The 19,122-nt window shown below is 40.2% G+C and overlaps 2 protein-coding genes across 6 annotated transcripts in view; both read left to right on the forward strand.

The window, feature by feature from the left end:
* Window positions 1-8,348, forward strand: part of LOC102295228 (vinculin) — a 28,078-nt gene extending 19,730 nt beyond the window's left edge. Inside the window, exons 7-21 of the mRNA XM_005919627.3 lie at window positions 899-989; window positions 1,129-1,276; window positions 1,810-1,963; window positions 2,058-2,233; window positions 2,723-2,913; window positions 3,771-3,970; window positions 4,300-4,428; window positions 4,568-4,717; window positions 4,865-4,973; window positions 5,066-5,368; window positions 5,453-5,577; window positions 5,693-5,878; window positions 6,203-6,406; window positions 6,515-6,619; window positions 6,721-8,348. Coding sequence (XP_005919689.1) covers window positions 899-989; window positions 1,129-1,276; window positions 1,810-1,963; window positions 2,058-2,233; window positions 2,723-2,913; window positions 3,771-3,970; window positions 4,300-4,428; window positions 4,568-4,717; window positions 4,865-4,973; window positions 5,066-5,368; window positions 5,453-5,577; window positions 5,693-5,878; window positions 6,203-6,406; window positions 6,515-6,619; window positions 6,721-6,867 — 2,418 coding nt within the window. The 3' untranslated portion in view covers window positions 6,868-8,348. The remainder of the gene's footprint in view (window positions 1-898; window positions 990-1,128; window positions 1,277-1,809; window positions 1,964-2,057; window positions 2,234-2,722; window positions 2,914-3,770; window positions 3,971-4,299; window positions 4,429-4,567; window positions 4,718-4,864; window positions 4,974-5,065; window positions 5,369-5,452; window positions 5,578-5,692; window positions 5,879-6,202; window positions 6,407-6,514; window positions 6,620-6,720) is intronic.
* A 1,618-nt stretch (window positions 8,349-9,966) lies between these two features.
* Window positions 9,967-19,122, forward strand: part of adkb (adenosine kinase b) — a 126,173-nt gene continuing 117,017 nt past the window's right edge. For 2 of the 5 annotated variants that reach the window (XM_005919625.3, XM_005919626.3), the window contains exons 1-4: window positions 9,967-10,179; window positions 10,335-10,474; window positions 14,035-14,109; window positions 14,200-14,253. In XM_005919625.3, the coding sequence (XP_005919687.1) occupies window positions 10,425-10,474; window positions 14,035-14,109; window positions 14,200-14,253 (179 nt within the window). In that variant the 5' untranslated portion in view covers window positions 9,967-10,179; window positions 10,335-10,424. Of the gene's footprint in view, window positions 10,180-10,202; window positions 10,475-13,130; window positions 13,417-14,034; window positions 14,110-14,199; window positions 14,254-19,122 lie in introns of those variants that run through there. The other 3 variants (XM_005919623.3, XM_042219722.1, XM_042219723.1) reach the window with 3 other exon arrangements.

Here is a 19,122-nt window from a genome sequence, read left to right on the forward strand (position 1 = left end):
TTCCCTGAAGTCACTGACTCAGTGAGAAGTCCGAGCTTCCAGATCACTTGATTTTTAAACTGAAGTTGCATTTAGTTGCCTTGAGATAGCTGCTTTTGTAGAAATTGAATTCAACTGAATTCAATTCGATTCACATAAACATTAGTATTTATAGAAAAATAGAGTAACTGTTAAAATAAAGTGACTCTAGACAGTAATGTTTTATATGGAGATTCTGCAATAAGAGTAAAATGATTCATGAACTCCTCGTGCAGATTGTAATGCCTGAGACAGCCACGACCAAATGAATTTTGTTCTCTGGTTGTCCAGCTGTTCGGTCTGTTCGATATGTTGGCACGGCATTGAGAACTGGAGACTCAAGAGAATCTGATAAAGTTTTGGTCATCACTGTCTTTCACATAATTAGTCAGACGCCAGTAGTACAAAAGTCCACAAAATGTCTGTAGAATAAAATGAAATGATGTTGTTTCATATAATAAAGGGCAAAGATTAAGCATGTTGTTCTGCAAAAACAGCACAATTGTTTATTGTTATTCATCTCCATAACTCAGGAGCTGAAAGGAGGATTGTCATCATGTTTTACAGTTGGTTGGTTAGTGACTTGGTGACACTGATCTAGTGAAGATGCCTTGAAACTATGATGATTTGTGCTGCTGGTTTGAATATATGTGTGTTTGTGTGTATCATTCATCCATCAAAATGTGATGTTTCTTTGTTGTAGCATCTATATTTATGGCTCTGACAAAATCGGCATCTTTTTTTAAACTGTCAACAGTTGATATGTCACAGATATGGATGTAAACTCCAACTTGACTGGTTGCTGCAAGCATATAACAGTGAGGCAGTAATTTTAGTCTTTTTAGCATATTGATATATTCCTTTCTTTCAAAACTCAAAGGACACAGAGGCTATGAAGAGGGCTCTTGGGCTAATCGATTCAAAGATGGCTCAGGCTAAGAACTGGCTGAGGGATCCAAATGCTCAACCAGGTAATAATCCTTAGTTTCCTCTACGTTAATCCCTTCATTCTGTAGCTAATCACATCCTTATCCTATGCGTGGCCTAAGTGAATTTAGAGACGTATTTGGTATTTCTGAGTTCATTTATTTGTGTTTTTCCTTTTTCTAGGAGACGCAGGTGAGCAGGCCATCCGGCAGATTCTTGATGAGGCCGGAAAAGTTGGTGAACTTTGTGCAGGGACGGAGCGCAGAGATATAGTTGGCACAGCAAAGACACTGAGTCAAATGACAGACCAGGTGTCTGAGATGAGAGCCAGGTAAAGTGCACATTAACAACACTGCTTTGCATTTTTGTGTTGCAGCTGTTGCAAAATAATTGTCCTCCTCTTTTGCACCTTTCTTCAAGTAGTCTTGATTTCTGCTATTGTACATTTCATGTGTTGATTTGGTGTTTTAGCAATGTGCTCCTTTGATACAGTTGTTTCATTTTCAGTCCTCAAAGGATAAAGGTTGTAATGCAGTAAGCATATTAAAGGGGATTATAGTGTACAGAAGTGGGAGTGATAAGACCTGATAAGAAATATTATTGTCACCAGAGACCCTGAGTCACACTAGATTAAAAGCAGCTGTCTGGTATTAATCCATAATCCACTTTTAACCTCTGGTGCTGTTACCTCTACGAAAACAGAGATGAGTCTATAAATCAGACATTACGACATTAAGTGTGGAAGTTTTACTTAACCAAGTGGGCCATATGGATTAAGCTCTGCAGTAAAAAACAAACAAGTAGATCAAAAGAAGTGCAAATGTGCACTTAATGGAATCTGGGTGTTTTCTTTGTCCATCTCAGAGGTCATGGAGCATCCCCGGTTGCCATGCAAAAGGCACAGCAGGTTTCCCAAGGTCTCGATGTGCTCACAGGCAAGGTGGAAAATGCTGCACGGAAACTGGAGGCCATGACCAACTCCAAGCAGGCCATCGCCAAAAGGATCGATGCTGCGCAGGTGAGTCGTTAGCTCAGAAAACATGGCTTCAGACAGTTCAGTGCAATTTGATGGTTTTGATTATTTTGTGTGCATGTGTTTTGTCTTGTTGCAGAATTGGCTTGCAGACCCTAACAGTGGAACAGAGGGAGAGGAGAATGTCAAGGCGGTGCTCATGGAGGCCAGAAAGATTGCTGACATGTGCGAAGACCCCAAAGAAAGAGATGACATCATGCGCTCTGTTGGAGAGATCGCTGCCATGACTGCCAAGCTGTCTGATCTCAGAAGACAGTAAGTTAAAGACCGCCTGAAAAATGGGACAGCTTTATGCTGGTTTTGTTTTTCCACACGTGAAGCGTGAGATTGATGGCTCTGTGTCTCCCTAATCCAACTGGTGTGCGTTCACACTTTACTACAGTTGTTCAGATGCTTTTTTCACCCCTTAAATCATTTGCTACTGTCATCATCATCAAATCCCTGCTGTTTACTTTTCGTTGCGAGGAAACGGTATTGGTGTTTCTTTTTATGTATGCAGGAAAAAATGAGAAATGTGTACAGTCACGGTTGTCAGCTACCAATTTCATACTATAATTTGACAGTTTGGAGCTGTTCATATGCAGCATTGTACATGTGGATGATGGGCTGCACCTGCAATTGTTTTAAGTAAAAAGTTCTCATTTGACCATATTTGTAGGTGAACTCCAGATTTAATAGCGATACAGACCTCATTCCAGCCATAACTTTGTGATAAATTAGGTTGCTGTTTTTAATTCCTTCTAGGGGCAAAGGTGACACGCCTGAAGCCAGAGCTTTGGCTAAACAAATTGCAACAGCTCTGCAGAACCTGCAGTCCAAAACCAACAAGGCTGTGGCCAACAGCAGGCCTGCAAAGGCAGCTGTTCACTTGGAAGGAAAAATCGAGCAGGCACAGCGCTGGATTGACAATCCCACCGTGGATGACAGCGGTGTGGGTGAGTTCCTCATGTCTGTCTATCTCTCACACATTTTATATTCACTCCACTGCTCCCATGGCTTAATTACAGAGTATACAAATTATACACATACTCGACATTCCATTGTTGTCTTATTCCCTGGTTTTGGCCCATCTCCACTTAAACCTGGACAACTTACGTGGTTTTGAACAAAGTTGGAGTGTGCCTGTTCCACAAATATCTACAGTAGTTTCCCGAGAAAAAGCAAACGAGAAATAGAAAGAGACACTGATCTGATTTTTTTTAGCAGCTGGGCTGTTTTGCAGCTAGTTGCATGAGATGACAAAGTTCAATGCTGCGATGAGCAGACATTCCACTTACCTAGTGCTGAAACTGGAAGTGAAATATTTGGTTTACCACTTTTGTTATTCATCAAAAGAAAATGTGAAAAGCACATTTGTTCCAGCTTCTCAGATGTGCTGACTTGCTTTTCTTCTTTCATTGTAAGATGAATCTTCCAATTCTTTGCCAAACCAAACCATCTACTGGAGCATATTTCTTTGTGTATTAGGATGGACTTTTTTTTTTTTTTACATTTTCAGGGCATTTTTAGAAAAAGAAAAATGGAAAAAACATCCAAAATTAAGCCAAAATGAATCTTATTATCTAATAAACTATGTCAGGGATATGTTTTTATCTATATAGCCAAAGCTATACATTGGTAATTGCCTATGCAGCTGTCAATTTTGTTATCTGTAGATGCACTATTAAATTAAACATAGAGCTTGTGGATTTATAAAAAGGAATTGTTAACAAAGGTTTACAAAGAAATAACTTTTCTAAGCCAAACTAAATTAAATATGTTGTTATTTGTACTTTTTTTTTTTTGTTTTTAGGCCAGGCAGCCATACGTGGCCTAGTTGCAGAGGGCCACAGGCTGGCCAATGCCCTGCCGGGCCCATACAGGCAGGAGCTGCTAGGCAAGTGTGAGCAGGTAGAGCAGCTCATGGCCCAACTCGCTGACCTGGCTGCCCGCGGTGAAGGGGACTCCCCTCAAGCACGTGCTGTGGCTCAACAGCTCCAAGCAGCCCTGAAGGTAAGACGGCTCACATTCTTCAGTCATTCCCACCCAGGTCTGTAGCTTCTCTGACAGGATTCACTCAGGAATGCAGGCAAACAACCCCCTCTGCTGGTTACCAGGGGTGGAGGAAACTAATGCCCTAAAAGCTTTTTATTTCCCTGAAGCTTACTTAAATGTAAACTTGAATAAAAAACAGTGTAACGTAGTGTTGTAGCCATGATCATATTGTAATATGCACTTCATGCAGCTGCTGAAGCTAAATAAAAACAGATGTGTATCTATAATCTCAGCAAAACTCTGTGTGAGTGCTGGCTGGTTGTAACATTTGTCTGACCTCATCTCAGGATCTGAAAGGAAAGATGCAAGAGGCGATGACTCAGGAGGTGTCTGACATCTTCAGTGACACAACTACCCCCATCAAGTTACTGGCAGTGGCCGCTACCGCCCCGCTCGACGCCCCCAACAGAGATGAGGTCAGCGGCACAGTCACTCTACTACTAACTATGATCTCACTGCAGTGATTCTTTTTCATTTGTATTATATTTATTGGCAGGGTGTTCTGTTGCTTCCAGAAACCATTTTGGATAATTGTTTTTATTTGATCATGTGTAGGTCTTTGACGAAAGAGCTGCCAACTTTGAGAATCACGCCAATAAGCTTGGCACCACAGCAGAGAAGGCTGCTGCTGTTGGCACTGCTAACAAGAGCACGGTGGAGGGAATCCAGGCTGCCGTAAAGTCGACAAGAGACTTAACACCACAAGTATGTTATGGTTGAGTGTTTGTGTTTGTGTCTGCCCTCCACTCCGCCGCGAGCCACAGAGCTTAAGTGTTTCTCACCACTTGAAATGAGTTTTTAGCAGTTGTAAGTAGACTTCCAATTAATGTTTCTTTTCCCCCTTCCTGTTAGGTGGTATCTGCTGCTCGCATTTTGCTGAGAAACCCCGGCAACCAAGCAGCATATGAACATTTTGAAACCATGAAGAACCAGTGGATTGACAATGTAGAAAAAATGACAGGTAAGGTGCCGTAAAGACCCTGAAAACGGCTGGAACATCATTTCATATCCTGGTCCTGGTCTAACTCCCTGTGGTTCCCTGTGGATGTCTAGGTTTGGTGGACGAGGCCATCGACACCAAATCTCTGCTCGATGCCTCAGAGGACGCCATAAAGAAGGACCTGGATAAGTGCCGTGTGGCGATGACCAATCACCAGCCTCAGATGCTGGTCGCAGGTGCTACCAGTATCGCCCGCAGAGCTAACCGCATCCTCCTGGTAGCTAAACGAGAGGTAGAAAATTCTGAGGATCCTAAATTCAGGGAGGTGGTGAAGGCTGCATCTGATGAACTGAGCCAGACGATCTCTCCTATGGTGATGAATGCTAAGGCTGTGGCTGGAAATATCCAGGATCCAAGTAGGTTTATGTTTCTCACAGGTTTTGTCTTATGCTCATATGGCACATTTTGATTAATGGTCATGTGTTTGTTTTAATTGCCAGGTCTTCAGAAGGGCTTTTTGGACTCTGGTTATAAGATTCTTGGTGCTGTGGCAAAAGTCAGGGAGGCCTTCCAACCTCAAGAACCAGACTTCCCTCCACCTCCTCCTGAACTGGATCAGCTTAATGTAAGTTTTCATATAAGTACAACTTTAGATTTGGAAAATAAATTAAAGCTCCTCTGATTGTTCACAATGATTTGTATAACCGCCTAACCACGATTGTTTTACTGTTTCCTTCTAGCTTAACGATGAGGCAGCACCTCCCAAACCTCCTCTCCCAGAGGGTGAGGTTCCTCCCCCAAGGCCTCCTCCCCCAGAGGAGAAAGATGAGGAATTCCCTGAGCAGAAGGCTGGTGACATGGTTAATGAGCCCATGATGGTGGCTGCGAGGCAGCTTCACGATGAAGCCCGCAAATGGTCCAGCAAAGTAGGTCAACACTATAAACCCAGCAGATGTGACGATACCAGAGGTTTGCTGATTCCTTTTACATTTAGGTCAATAAGAGCCTAACCTGAGCCCAAGCACATTCTGGTGTTGTGAAAATAATTTCTAAGGAGTTCTAATGACTCTAATTTCATTCGTTTGTTATGAGCGTTCTAAAGATCTTTCTTTGAAACACTAAAAGCAGGTTTCCCTGCCAGTTCGACATACCAGCTTATCAATAATTTACCACAAGAGGAAGTGATAAGATGCATTGCAGAGATGTTTGTTTTTTTTTAACTTTGATTATGTTCTTGCTGTGCCTTGTAGGGAAATGATATCATTGGCGCTGCCAAACGAATGGCCCTTCTCATGGCGGAGATGTCACGTCTGGTGCGTGGAGGCAGCGGAAACAAGCGTGCACTCATCCAGTGCGCCAAAGACATCGCTAAGGCTTCTGATGAGGTCACACGGCTGGCTAAGGAGGTGGCCAAGCAGTGCACTGACAAACGTATCCGGACCAACCTGCTGCAGGTCAGTTTAAGTTGTCTTCATCATGTGGTTCAACCATTACCTCTTTTTCCCAGTTTGCACAGACAGTTTGATGTATTTTTATAAATAATGTTTCTAATCTCCTTTAAGGTGTGCGAGCGCATTCCCACTATCAGCACTCAGCTCAAAATCCTGTCGACAGTCAAGGCCACCATGTTGGGTCGTACCAACATCAGCGAAGAGGAGTCAGAGCAGGTGAGCAGAGTTTGACATCAGGGTGCCATTTCACTGAATTAACCTCTGAGAAAAGTATCATTCAAATCTCCATTTGTGTCCATTTTCATTTCTCCTTTCAGGCTACTGAGATGTTGGTCCACAATGCTCAGAACCTGATGCAGTCTGTGAAGGAGACTGTCAGAGAGGCTGAGGCAGCTTCCATCAAGATCCGGACAGATGCAGGTTTCACCCTCCACTGGGTCAGAAAGACCCCCTGGTACCAGTAAGGGAAGAAAAGGGCCATTGTTCATGCTGGTCCAGGAGGACTTTGAATGGACAGATACATACTTTACCAGAGTTATGATATCAGTGCCCCACATCCTAATATTGGAAGAGTTTCTCTTGGTCCCACGTCCTGTCTGTAACAGTTGCTGTTCTGATATAATGTAAACGGTAGGACTTTTCAATGCGAGTTATGGCTTATAATCTTACTGGGAACAGCTTTTTTTTTTCTAAAGTGTGTAAAAATGTGTTTTTATTTTGAGAAATCCCAGGAATATATATATTTTGATCAGAGGTTAGATTTCCTATAATGTGAGGTTAATTGTTTCTGGCCTCTTCTAGCAAACCACAGTAAATTAAATTGAAATATAACATTATCTCTAGACATTTTTCTATCTTTGTACTGATAATTTTATTGTCGTTATCATCCATTCGTTCTTTCTAGAATAAGCACATGAACCTGGGGAGTTGTTACAAGTACATTATACACCTGCGCTGAGTGCATGCATCTATTCAGCAGTATTTTGTCTGTTTACACTATTCTGTATTATGACAACTGAAAGAGAAACACTGTTTTACTTATGCCGTTGTAGCAGTCTGTATTTGCTTTTGCCAAAGACATCCTGCAACGATTTCAAGTCTTTCTTTGGTCAGCAATACTTATTTGACTTTAAGGGATAGTTTTAAGATGTACCTGACTGAAAGGAAAAAAACGAATTTTAAGAGCCAGCAGAGCTTTTAGGCCTGCATTTGACTCATTCAACTCTGTTTGTTTAACACGCTGCGTTGAGATTACATGCAATAAACAGGCTTATGCTACACTATGCGGCTTAATAGCCAAAAAGTTATTACTCTAATCTTCCCAGCAAAGCTTTGCCTTCTTTAGAGAAAGTCATCCAGCCTGTTGTTTTTTTTTGTTGTTTTTCACTCAACATTATTGTACGTCTCATATCTTTGTTGTGCACAATCATTTTTGTAATATATGAATAGCACACTTCTTAGGTAGTCAAGGGAAAGTCATACAAGCACAGTGTCTGCAGCTGGTGAAATCTTCTTTTTATATTCTCACGTCTGTCTAAAGATGTCCTGATACACTAAAATTAAATGGCCACTTCTTGGGGCTACAGTAGTTGAAACTTTAAAATATTTGAAGACTATTGATGTGAATGTCTCATTTTAAGTACCTAATGCCAACTGATGTGCCTTGGGAAATAAACTTTATTTGCAATTGATACAATTTTCATTTTAAGATGTTTTGTATCATTTTGTACCAGGTGTCATTGTGTTGATTTCCTTGAAACACTTGCTGTACATGATTCTTCTTTAAAATGTTCCCGGTTTATGACTTACTTTTAGTCACGTTATGCTCTATGCAAAACTTAGCAGATCTTCAAATTATGCAATGTAGCTGGGGTTAAATGGGCCTGAATGTGGATTTGCTTAGGCATCGTTCACAATTTTGTAATAAAGCATTTTATAGCACTTGGAGGTGTTTTGATCTGTATTTTCTGTTGTTCTGACACACACACACACAAGTAAGTACTGTACTATTGTTAGATTTATTTTCTGAATTTCATTCATTCTTCTAGAATTATTTATCTTTCCTTTATTAGGAATGTGTTACAACCAAAATATTTTATATCAATCATTTTATATTTTATTAACTCACAAAGGCATTTTTGAATCTCCACAACACAAAATGACCATAATCTAAACACTAAAAAAACCTATCAACGTTCAGACAATGCTGGATACTTTGAGGTGTTGTGCTTTAGGGTGACATAACAGCCAACATGTACCCAGTTAACACAATAACATAGGCTGGAACCTATCCCAGCTTTGATGGAGTGAGAGGCAGGCTGCGAGTCCAGTGCAGAGCTAATACAAACAGACGATTATTCACACTCATGCATTTGACCAATTTAGAATCCACAATTAACCCAACATCTATGTCTTTGGACTGTGCGATCGATTAAAGCCAGAAAGACCCTACACAGGCACAGGGACAACATGCAAAACCCACAAAGGACTGACTGGCAGATAATTTCATTTTACGTGTAACTTAACCATTCAGGGCCTGAAGTCTATCCCGGTTGTTAGTAGTACTTATCTTTCCGGTTGTCATCAGTTTACAAAGGCTTCATTGAATTTTTTTTATTTAACAAATACACAAAAAACACTATTTCTGCCAACCATATCTTTGATGTGCATTTTTACACAGATGACACAACTTCATATACAGCTAGCTTGTTCTGTAAATGGCTTATATTTTCTTTTGGAAACTATATCCATTTTCTACTAAACTACTATCTATTGAACTGAATGGAACTCTATTGAATTAAACAAACATAGAGGTCATGTGTAGCAATCCAGAATCTTTTTGGTGTGTGATTGAGCTGTGTTTTCACTTCACAATAATTCCTTTATAGCACAGGCATTTGTTATGCCCTGTCTAAGGGGGACAAAACAAAACACCAAAGCCATCCATCTTCCCCAAGTCACACAAAAACTTAAGAACAACTTGATGTAAGGCCACACCAACAAATAAACAAATCTATCTGCAAATCCAAGCCGAGCTAACGAAACCAAATCAACATACCCTGTTTGTTATCTATGTGTGAGCACTTTTAACATAGCATTCACACTTAGGCGCAAACTCAGGAACCTTGTGGTTTAAGATTACCTGCTCTACCCCCTTAACCACAGCCACCTCTTTAAAAAAAAAAAAATACCACCAGCAACGTTCTCACACTTTGACATTTGCAAAAAGATCTGAGCCTGAGATAAGTTATGGATAGACCTTTTAGGTCAAAGCTTGCCCAGTAAAGTGGCAAGCTTTGAATTCTATACACCTCAACTAAGTTACACTGATTCATACAATTTGTTAAAAAAAAATAAATAAAAATAAAATCACATTCATACTTTGTAACAGAGAAACACATTCAAATGTATGTTTTGTAAGTAAGTAAACAATATTCTTGTTCTTGTGACTCGATTTGTCTACCTCAAAAAGAAATTTTACATTTACATACATAACCGTCAATTGTGTTTTAATTTGAAACCACTGAGGATTTTATGACTTCACTACTACCCCACATTTTGCAAAGCAACCCTGTGTGGGAGGGGATCCTCTGGTGGCCAGCTTGTGGCCCGAGGGCCCCATGTTGGACACTTTTGATTTCCAATACAAAGCTAATATACTACTGTGGCTGTCTGCATGTTAACTTTGATCCATGCTATGTCTCCTATCCAAAAATGACGGTGACGATGAAGTTAAGTAGTTGGAGCAGAAGAAGGGGGGAAAGCGATAACGAGAGGTAGCAATTTTTTCCACATGTCTGTCCAAATGCACAGTGGCTGCTCGATCGGGCCGTAACTAGCTCCCCTCATTTTTATGTTTATTTTTGCTACTTTTCTTTCTCTGTCGTTGCATGCTGTCGACTAATTTCTTCATCATCATCATCATCTGAAGGGGCAGGAAGCTGAATCCCGTCTCCAGCAGTTAGCAGCAGCTTCCCTGGCTCCACGGCGACGGCACAACCGGCAGCAGATTTAAAAAAAAATGTCCGAGGAAGGACCGAACATGTTGACAGGGAGGAAGACGGCGTTAAGGTAACAACCCGAAAGTATTTGTGTTAACATATGCGACGTACGGTGTAGCTAGCAGCTAGCTGTTAATCGATGCTAATGTCTCTGTTGCCGTGGTGAACTGAGAGCGGGAGGTGCACAGTGATGGCACTGGGGCGGCTTAACCTTTGAACGTTACATCAGCTGGATGTGTACGCTGTAGTTAGCGTTTATGCTCGGTTATAACAGCACGGAGCACAGCTAACGGGAAAAGGCTGGGTTCGTCATCACATGACTGGAAAACAAGAATTTCCGCTACATTTACCCAGCTTGGAAGTGCCCCTTTAAAAACAAAGCACACACATGCATAAAAAATGTCGTGTGTGGGCAATCTGCAGAGTATCGTCTTTTTAAATTAAAGGTACTGGGGACAAACTTTAACGTTAGCCAAGAAGTTGAGAGGACGCTATTTAATGCTGTATTTTCACACAAGAAAAATGGCAGGAGCTACAAATGCAAAAGCGTTTTAAATGCAACTTTCATTGAGTAATATGAAACATGTAAAGGGAACGGATACGTTTGTATGGTTTTTTTTTTTTTATCATTTTCTTGTTTATATTTTTTATATCAGTATAGGCTCAACATATTGCAGCGCACACAGCTGATGTGTTTTGTTGACATTAAAAGAACACGGTGTGAAGTGAAGCGTGCTACGTTCAGGGAAACTTAGGAAAACTTAAATGTCAGCATAATTATCTGAGGCACGTGGGCCGAGCCAGTGCTTTTACACCCATTTAAACACACAGGCATGCAGAGGTTGTTACATGCCTTTAAATGGTCACACTGAAGGATGCATCATCTCTATGATTGGCCCAGGGGCAAATATCTTTTTCTCGGCCCATATTTTCTCACATATTATCTCTGTCACGCACAGAGCAATAATCAATATTAACAATAACATCATTCTAGGTTGTGTCAGAGGTTGTGTTTGTGCTGTGAACTCACACCATCTTTTTTAAGCTGGACTACCGGATGTGGTAGACCCGAGGGCTCAAAAGCACTGCAAACAAAGAAAATACGAGCAAACAGAAGAATGCAGCAAAAACACAGCAAAAGTAGAATTAAAAAAACAATACAAGAGGAATAAAATACAAGGAAAGTAAGGTAAAACACAATGGAAGTAGATTGAAACACAACGGAAGTAGAATAAACCATCACGGACGTAAAATAAAACACCACAGAAATAGAATAAAATACAACCGAAGTAGAATAAAACAGAATAGGTGCAGAAAAAAACAAAACAAAGCACAATAAATTGGGAAAAACAGCACAGAGGAAAAAGAGTAATGTGTGTTCTAATCACACGATTCATAAAGTGCTGAAGATGCATGTTTCCTTCAAGTTATCGTCTCCCCTAAATTACATGCATTGTGTTTTGTGAGCCTTTTTTAATTTGGTGATGTTTTCTTAGTTTGCAGTGCATTTGACCTCTCAGTGCAACCATAACCACAAGCCCAAACATATTTAACTTTGATTAACTTGGAACAAAAAGAGAGAAGCCCATTAACCACAAGTCCTCACAGACTCACTGGATGGGTCATTTATAGAATTCCTCATTCAACAGTTATTTCCACTGCTTCTACATACATCTCACACATGAGTCATATTTTTAACATAGAAATGGTAACAAGGATTCAGTTGTTTACAAAACCACAAACTACTCATCCATCAGAAGTTCATCTTTCAGGCCGTGCGCTCAGCAAATCCATAGATAACACTGCTCAGACCCTGAATCTTAGCAGTTAACGCTGTCTGACGACTCTATAAGACACTCACCGAAAAAACAAACTGTTGCATAGTTGATGCCAAAAAGTTTGCAGGTATTTGGCAAATGACAGAAAAAAAAAAGTCATCATTCAGCTCTTTGGAAGGAAACTGGAATGTGAATGAAATGGTGCAATGGTTTAGGACCTAACCACAGTAATATTAATCCGGGACAACATCCTCATTTAGATTTTTTTTGTTTTTTCTTTAAATATTCAACACTGAAAGAATTACAACAAATTAGAAAAAAATTAGAACAAACCGCTTATAGTGCAGGAAGTACAGTCATACAACCAGAAGGGAAGTGTATGAGGTGTGTTCCTACACAAATTATCTTCAGTAAGGTGTCTATTTTTATCCTGTGCTTAAAAACAGGCAGTATGCAAGACATACACAGGCTATTTTATTATTTTAATTATTTTATTTATTTTTCTATACCTATTAATAGCTTATCTAACAGTTGTGGACACACTCGCAGAGATATATCAGGAGCAACCCGGGGTCTTAATATATACATTTATGGTGTAGCTGTAGAATTGATCCACAAACCTTCTGATAGTTAGACAACCTACTCGACTTCCTGAGACAAAGGCTTAAGTAGAATTCTGCACAAGGATAGACTATTTGGAACTAAAATTATAAGCATTGTTGAATCTAAAGGATCAATATACCTGTGATATATGTGTGATGGAAAATAATTAATTTATTCTTATTTTATTCCATTTGTGGACAGGTTACAAGTGAAAAAGTAAAGAGTTTCCTTCGCTAACTATTCTTTAATATTTCAGAATTTTAGAAAAACGAGTGTTCTTTTTTTTTTTTAAATTATAATCATTAAAACATAACTGAAATTTATACATATTTATATACAATGCATGTGGCCGTGCTCTGTTTGTAATAGAGGTCCACCGTTTTTGCTGAGTTCCCATTGCCTGTGAATGCATCATCCAAGGCCTTTCAACATTGGAGAGTCAGCAGCCAATCATATGGCTAAAAGACGCTAAGGCCCGCCTATTTTTTTCACCAACAGTCAGGGTTGGCCAAAGTGCAGCTCCAGTTCCTGTAGTCAAAGAACACGCTGCTTTGAACCAAAGAAGGAAGCTGTTGACCTTTCAGTAATAATCAGTTTAGGCTGCAGGGGTTTCTGACATGCCAACTCCAAGGTGAGAGCCACATGATTATTATCCTCCTCTGTTTACACCGTAAGCATGTCTGCTCTTATGACTTTATTGTTTAAAGGATGAGCTAACATCACTGCCAGACTTTCAGTGGGTTGATTGAAAGCATTGAGCTCACCTATTGTTGAGATGGATAAAGGCATGTTGAGCTTGAAAGGCCAAGTATTTCTCCCTGTGCTCTGAGCTGTTACCCAACTTTCAGAAAGCATACTCTGTCCTCGGGACTATACTTTGACCGCTATGATATCTTATTACCTCATAATTTTAGGTAAATGGGTAATCTGTAGCTCTAGTCTAAGAAAACCTTATTTTAAAGCGTTTGCATGACACATAGGTATCAAAGGCATAATAATCATCTGCAGGAGTCATAAACAGTTCATTCATTAATTACTCTGCTATAAGCTTAAAAGTTTTCAGTCGCTTATGTTTCTGTAGCTTGAATTTTCCCATAAAGAGATGCTCTTTATGGGTCCTTCCAGTGTAGTTGACCAAATCACAAACAGATGATTTTCTGTATCACAACAGACTGTTTGTTCCCCCTGTTCATGCAGAGCCTGTTAGTGGGAGTCTCCATAACACAATATGCTTTTGTCTCCCCCACAGTGAAAACATGCTCTTTGGGATGGGAAATCCCTTGCTCGACATTTCAGCTGTTGTGGACAAAGATTTCCTTGACAAGTAAGTCTAAATGCTTCATCTGTTTCCCCTTAAATCATCCTGCATGCTCAGAACACACTTAATGTTTGTTTGCTTGCCCTTTCCTGAAAGGTTTGGACTGAAGCCGAATGACCAGATCCTCGCAGAAGACAGACACAAAGCCTTGTGAGTTAAAACTTCGCTCGTAACCCACGCTACAGTCGCTTGTGTAATGCAAACAGTTAAAAACATGCGAAACCAAATAAGGGATACACTAGCCATTCATACACACTACTACCATCTTGACACTGTAAGCTGTGCTCAAAATAGCTAACTCATACATTGGCCCCGGGTAGCTGGCAGCCTCAGAACTTTACACGCCCACATTTTTCCAGCTCTGAACCCATGCCAGACTATAAATAACCTCTAAATTTACGATTGCCTTGTGGCAAATGTAAGTTAGTAAGGGTTTTTCTGAGTTGTGAGTTTCTTGTAAACACGCCTCCGTCACATTGCAAGCAGTAACACTATATCCTTCCTCGAAGACACTGTGGCATGCCCCCGCTTGCAGCCCGTCACTCTGTAGAAACAAAGAACTAGGCTTTAATCACTGACTGACCTTACACCACCCTTTTCCTTCTGTTTGATAAGGTACAGATGGTTCCTTTGCAGGGAATTTGTTGTGTGAATTTTTTTTTGAAGATGTTAAATATGTGCACCATCTGTAAATAAGAACATGGTGTGAGAGAGGGAGGTGTTGGGGTTCCCTTTGAAGTTTGAAGGATTAAACAGTTTTCACACTGAGAGGTAAATCACATGTTCCACATTTAGCATATGTAAACATTTGTTATGGGTTTGCCTATTAGTGTGCGAGTGAACTGAGATGTTTAATAATTACCCAAGCAGCAATAGAAAAAAATCACAGGTTTTCTGAGTTTTTATGACTTTACTTTGCCTGCCAAGTCTGAAATGTAATCAAAAAAGCCATTCGCTGGGACAGAATAACCTCTTCTGTGAATCCAGCTCTCTTTTATTTTTAAAGCATGATGGATATTTTCTGACGGCAACATTTCATTTTGTCCTAAATTGGCAATTTGTGTCTCTGCAACCAAATGTAACCCAATGCCCGCTGCCTTTCAGTTCGCTCTAGCAATAAAAGTGCAACAGATGACTTTTTAAGGCCTTTCGTTTAACCAGTAGCAGGTCACCTAAGCTGAAGTGCTCATTTAGACAATTTTATTACATCACACTGGTCAACGTTCACACCTTAAAGCTGCTCAGTCAACAGTTATCTGCTGGCCATTACTACTGGAGCACTTCAGTGTTTAAGGTGCCCTGTTGAGTTTTTTAAAAAAGTCTTTATGAAAACAGAATCGGCATTTTCATTGTGTAAAACGGTCTGTTTTAAGTACGATAAGCCAGATAGTGGCACTAACAAATGAGGAGAGGCCAGTGGGAATCCTTGGACATGTACAGTTAATTGTTACTAGCATTACTTTAACAATTTGACAATAAAATGGCTTAAAGATGTCAAATTCTGAACAGTTGGCACTTTTGCAAAGACAAAGAAAAATGATTTTGTTGTCCATTAAGACGTTTTAATGTCTTGAGTAAACTTTGTATTGGATTCAGTGTGACGGAGCAGTGGAAAATTTGACTCATGTCAAAATAACCCCCATATTTATTTGTATTGGGAGCTCCAGTGGAGCAGTGGTCCTGGCTTTGGGGTTTCTGCACTGCAGATGTTACATCGGCTAACATACTGTGATGCTGTGATTGTGCTTCCCAAACCCTATCCATAGACATTTAGCCAGTTTAAAGCCATAATGTTTAAATTTTCAAAAGACCAGCTTAAACCAAAAATTGGTGACTGCTACCGTTGACTGTGCAGAACTACTGAGCCACCCCTCAGTTGCAGACCTACAAAACTTTCCACAACAGGTGATCGGTATCTGAAAGTCCTTAGAAAATAGGAAACATCCAGGAAAGAGCTGACACAGAACTTGAGAGTTGCATTTGGCTCTTCAGTTGATCCATCAACTGGTAGCTGAAGGACAGCGATGGTCTTGAAGGTTAAATGACTGATGAACTGGACTGAAAATCTTTCCAACCACACTGCAAGTGTAGTAAAAGCATATGTGGATAGAAAAACATAAAGTGGAACACTATCAGTCGTGGATTGGCCTCCCCAGACCTGGACCTCAACATTAATGAAGCAGCGTGGGATCATCTTGACAGAGAAAAACAGCAAGTATCCAAAGAAATGTCTGGAGAAATATTCCTGAAGATTACTTAAAGAAATGACAGTAAAGCCTTAAATATCAAGTTTGAAGCACGTTTGAATTGTAGGGTGGCCCGAGACTTTTTGTACAGTACTGTAGAATAATAATGCAAATGGATACATAGTCTATCCGTACCAGGCTGCATTAGTCCATAAACTTTACTACACTACTGCAAACCACCTAGTGTGTAGCTGTTACATGCTGTAGTAAATCTGTGAAGGCATTATAAAACTATGAAGCACCATAACGATGCAGTTAGAGTTTAAAGACAGATCAGTACATCTGATCATCTGTACTTTACAATGGGCTACCTTGTCGGGTCTTGTTACTTGACAAAAGGACACATGTGACCTTGGGCAGGAGCAGCGGCACAAAGCAGCATCATCAGCAGTGTTGTTCTCCTTCAGCACAAAGGCAGCGGTGTTATCTTTAGCCCCACAGACACTGTTCTCTACACATTCTGCACAAGGTCAGGGCAGGATTAACATGCAGCTTTGCTGGTTAATTCCCAGCACAATGCATTTCAATGCATGTCCCCTCAATGCTATAGACACCAGCGTGCCTGTCATCATGTCAGTCAATGCATATCTGAGTAAGCATGCAGTATTTTTATCATACTGAACGTTAACTTTCGACGCTGCAGCATGTGCCACAGTGTACCTATTAATGCTGCTTTGCTTGAGGTTTGGTTGCTAAGAAGTCACGTGCAAAGTCATTGGCTTACGGAAGAAGAAGAAGAAGTCCGCTGAAGTGTTGTGACAAATAACTTCATTACTAAAAAGGACTTACAAGTCCAGTCAACTAACACCATTGTTGCGCTACCGAATCTACAGAGTGTAACACGATTCATTTTTTCCTCCCATCACCCTGGTGGGAGAGAGATCATTGGATGCAGTGCGCTGTGGCCATGCCTGAATTCAATTATCTAGTCACAGCAGAGCCCATATAATCCTGTTGTTGCTGAGAAATTGCCTGCTGGACAGTAGAAACTATCTACATCCATGTTAGTACTGGCTGGGGACTTATTTTTGGTGTAACAAGATTCAGCCGTGTATTCTTAGTGATTCAGTAATGGATTAGGCACCAAAATTCACTGACTTTTGCTGTTTTCTTTTGTTTTCTGTCGCAGTAAATTAAACACGTTTCTGTTCTTAGACTGTTATTTTGAAAATTGCAAGACCTCAACTCCATCTAGCACTTAACCTTCTGACATTTTAAGATATTTAATGTTTTTTGCAACAAAATTTTGATCAACTTAACTGAAAAAATAATCGAGAGATGCAGGAATTTGAATGAAAACAATCATTATTTGCTGCTCTGATTTGGGTGGGGGATGGCGGGGAAATCTGTCATACTGAAAAACAACCTAAACTTCCTGCTACATTCCATTTAACCACAAGCCCCGGTTCACTGCTGGGCGTGGCCTTTCTGTTGTTTCATAATGCTTCTTTTCTTTTCACCTTTGCCAACTGCTGCATCCTTTCTTTCTCCTTTGTAATGCATCAAAGCCCTCAAACTATAATATACCTGTAGTTAATTTTTACATGATGCAATCTTAAGCAGTGCTATTATCTTGTATGAGTGACAGCATCAGTCTCTCCTCCTCAAAAAGCAGCTGTGAGTTCTGCCGGTACCTGTATTTTATTCCTGGTTTCACAGTGTGGTGGTTAGTCTGTCAGGCTGGAGTAAATGCAAAATACTGTACTGTTTGTTCACATTATATTTTCTTATATATTATAAATATAAAATATTATATATTTTTATATTTTTTTGTGGTTAGTGAGCTGCAGTTGAGAGGGTCTGCTTTCAGCAGATGCTGGTTTTTCAGGCGAGGCCTCTGGTTGTTTTGAAATCGAGGTATGAGAGGAAACCAACTAACCAAAGAGCTGCGTGGGACTTCCTCTCTGCCTGCTTAGACATGTTAAATTCAGAGTTTCAGTGGGTAACTGTCGTAACTGTAGTTCCCTCTGACTTTTTGCAGCTGTTGCTGCCATCGTGTGGATTCAAATATGAGTTTGATTCCTGCAGGATTTTTAAAGGCTCTTTGTCATGTGCCAAGATTTGGGGTACGTTTGACTTTGTGTTGTGACCAGATGAACCCAAAGATTACTAAATTCAAAATAAAGTTGTGTTCTTTACTTAGGTCATGTCTAATTTTGCTTTGTAGTGTTTGCTTTTTTAAAATATTTGATTCTGATCATTTGCAGTATTCGTCTCATTAGCACGTGGCGAATATTTATATTTTAACCTTGTCACCTATTTCTTGGCAGCAAAATTCTTTTTAATATGTTATTACTTTGCAGAATATGGGGCATGCACCCTATATGACCAGCAGGGGGCAACAGTAACCTGCTGTTTCTACCCCCCTAAAAAAGAAGTCTCCATAGGAAACAACATGTCAACATAATGAAAACACGCCTCTTTCTGCAGGAGATTATAATGTGGGACATGCAGCATTTCATAATATAATATCTACCCAAACCCTCTTGGGAGTGTTAAGTGAATCATATTAGCGCTAATAATTATTAGTGTATCAAATGAGCGTGTCATTTTTTACTGTGAGAGTATTGTCACCTCAGAGGGGTGGTGGCGGTGGGGGGAATCAGCTGGCTCCTGAATATTAGTGCTGTTCAAACATTTGTTTTATGACTCCCTCTGTCCAATGATAATTAATTGTTTACTTTCTCATCTCTGGATGATGGCGTGACTCTTTTCAGTAGTTGTTTGCTCACAGCAATTAAGTTCATCAGTGCTCATCCTATCCTCCCCCCCC

This window comes from Haplochromis burtoni, unplaced genomic scaffold (assembly GCF_018398535.1).
Source record: "Haplochromis burtoni strain Fernald_Lab_line unplaced genomic scaffold, NCSU_Asbu1 Contig_37, whole genome shotgun sequence".
Taxonomy (NCBI): domain Eukaryota; kingdom Metazoa; phylum Chordata; class Actinopteri; order Cichliformes; family Cichlidae; genus Haplochromis; species Haplochromis burtoni.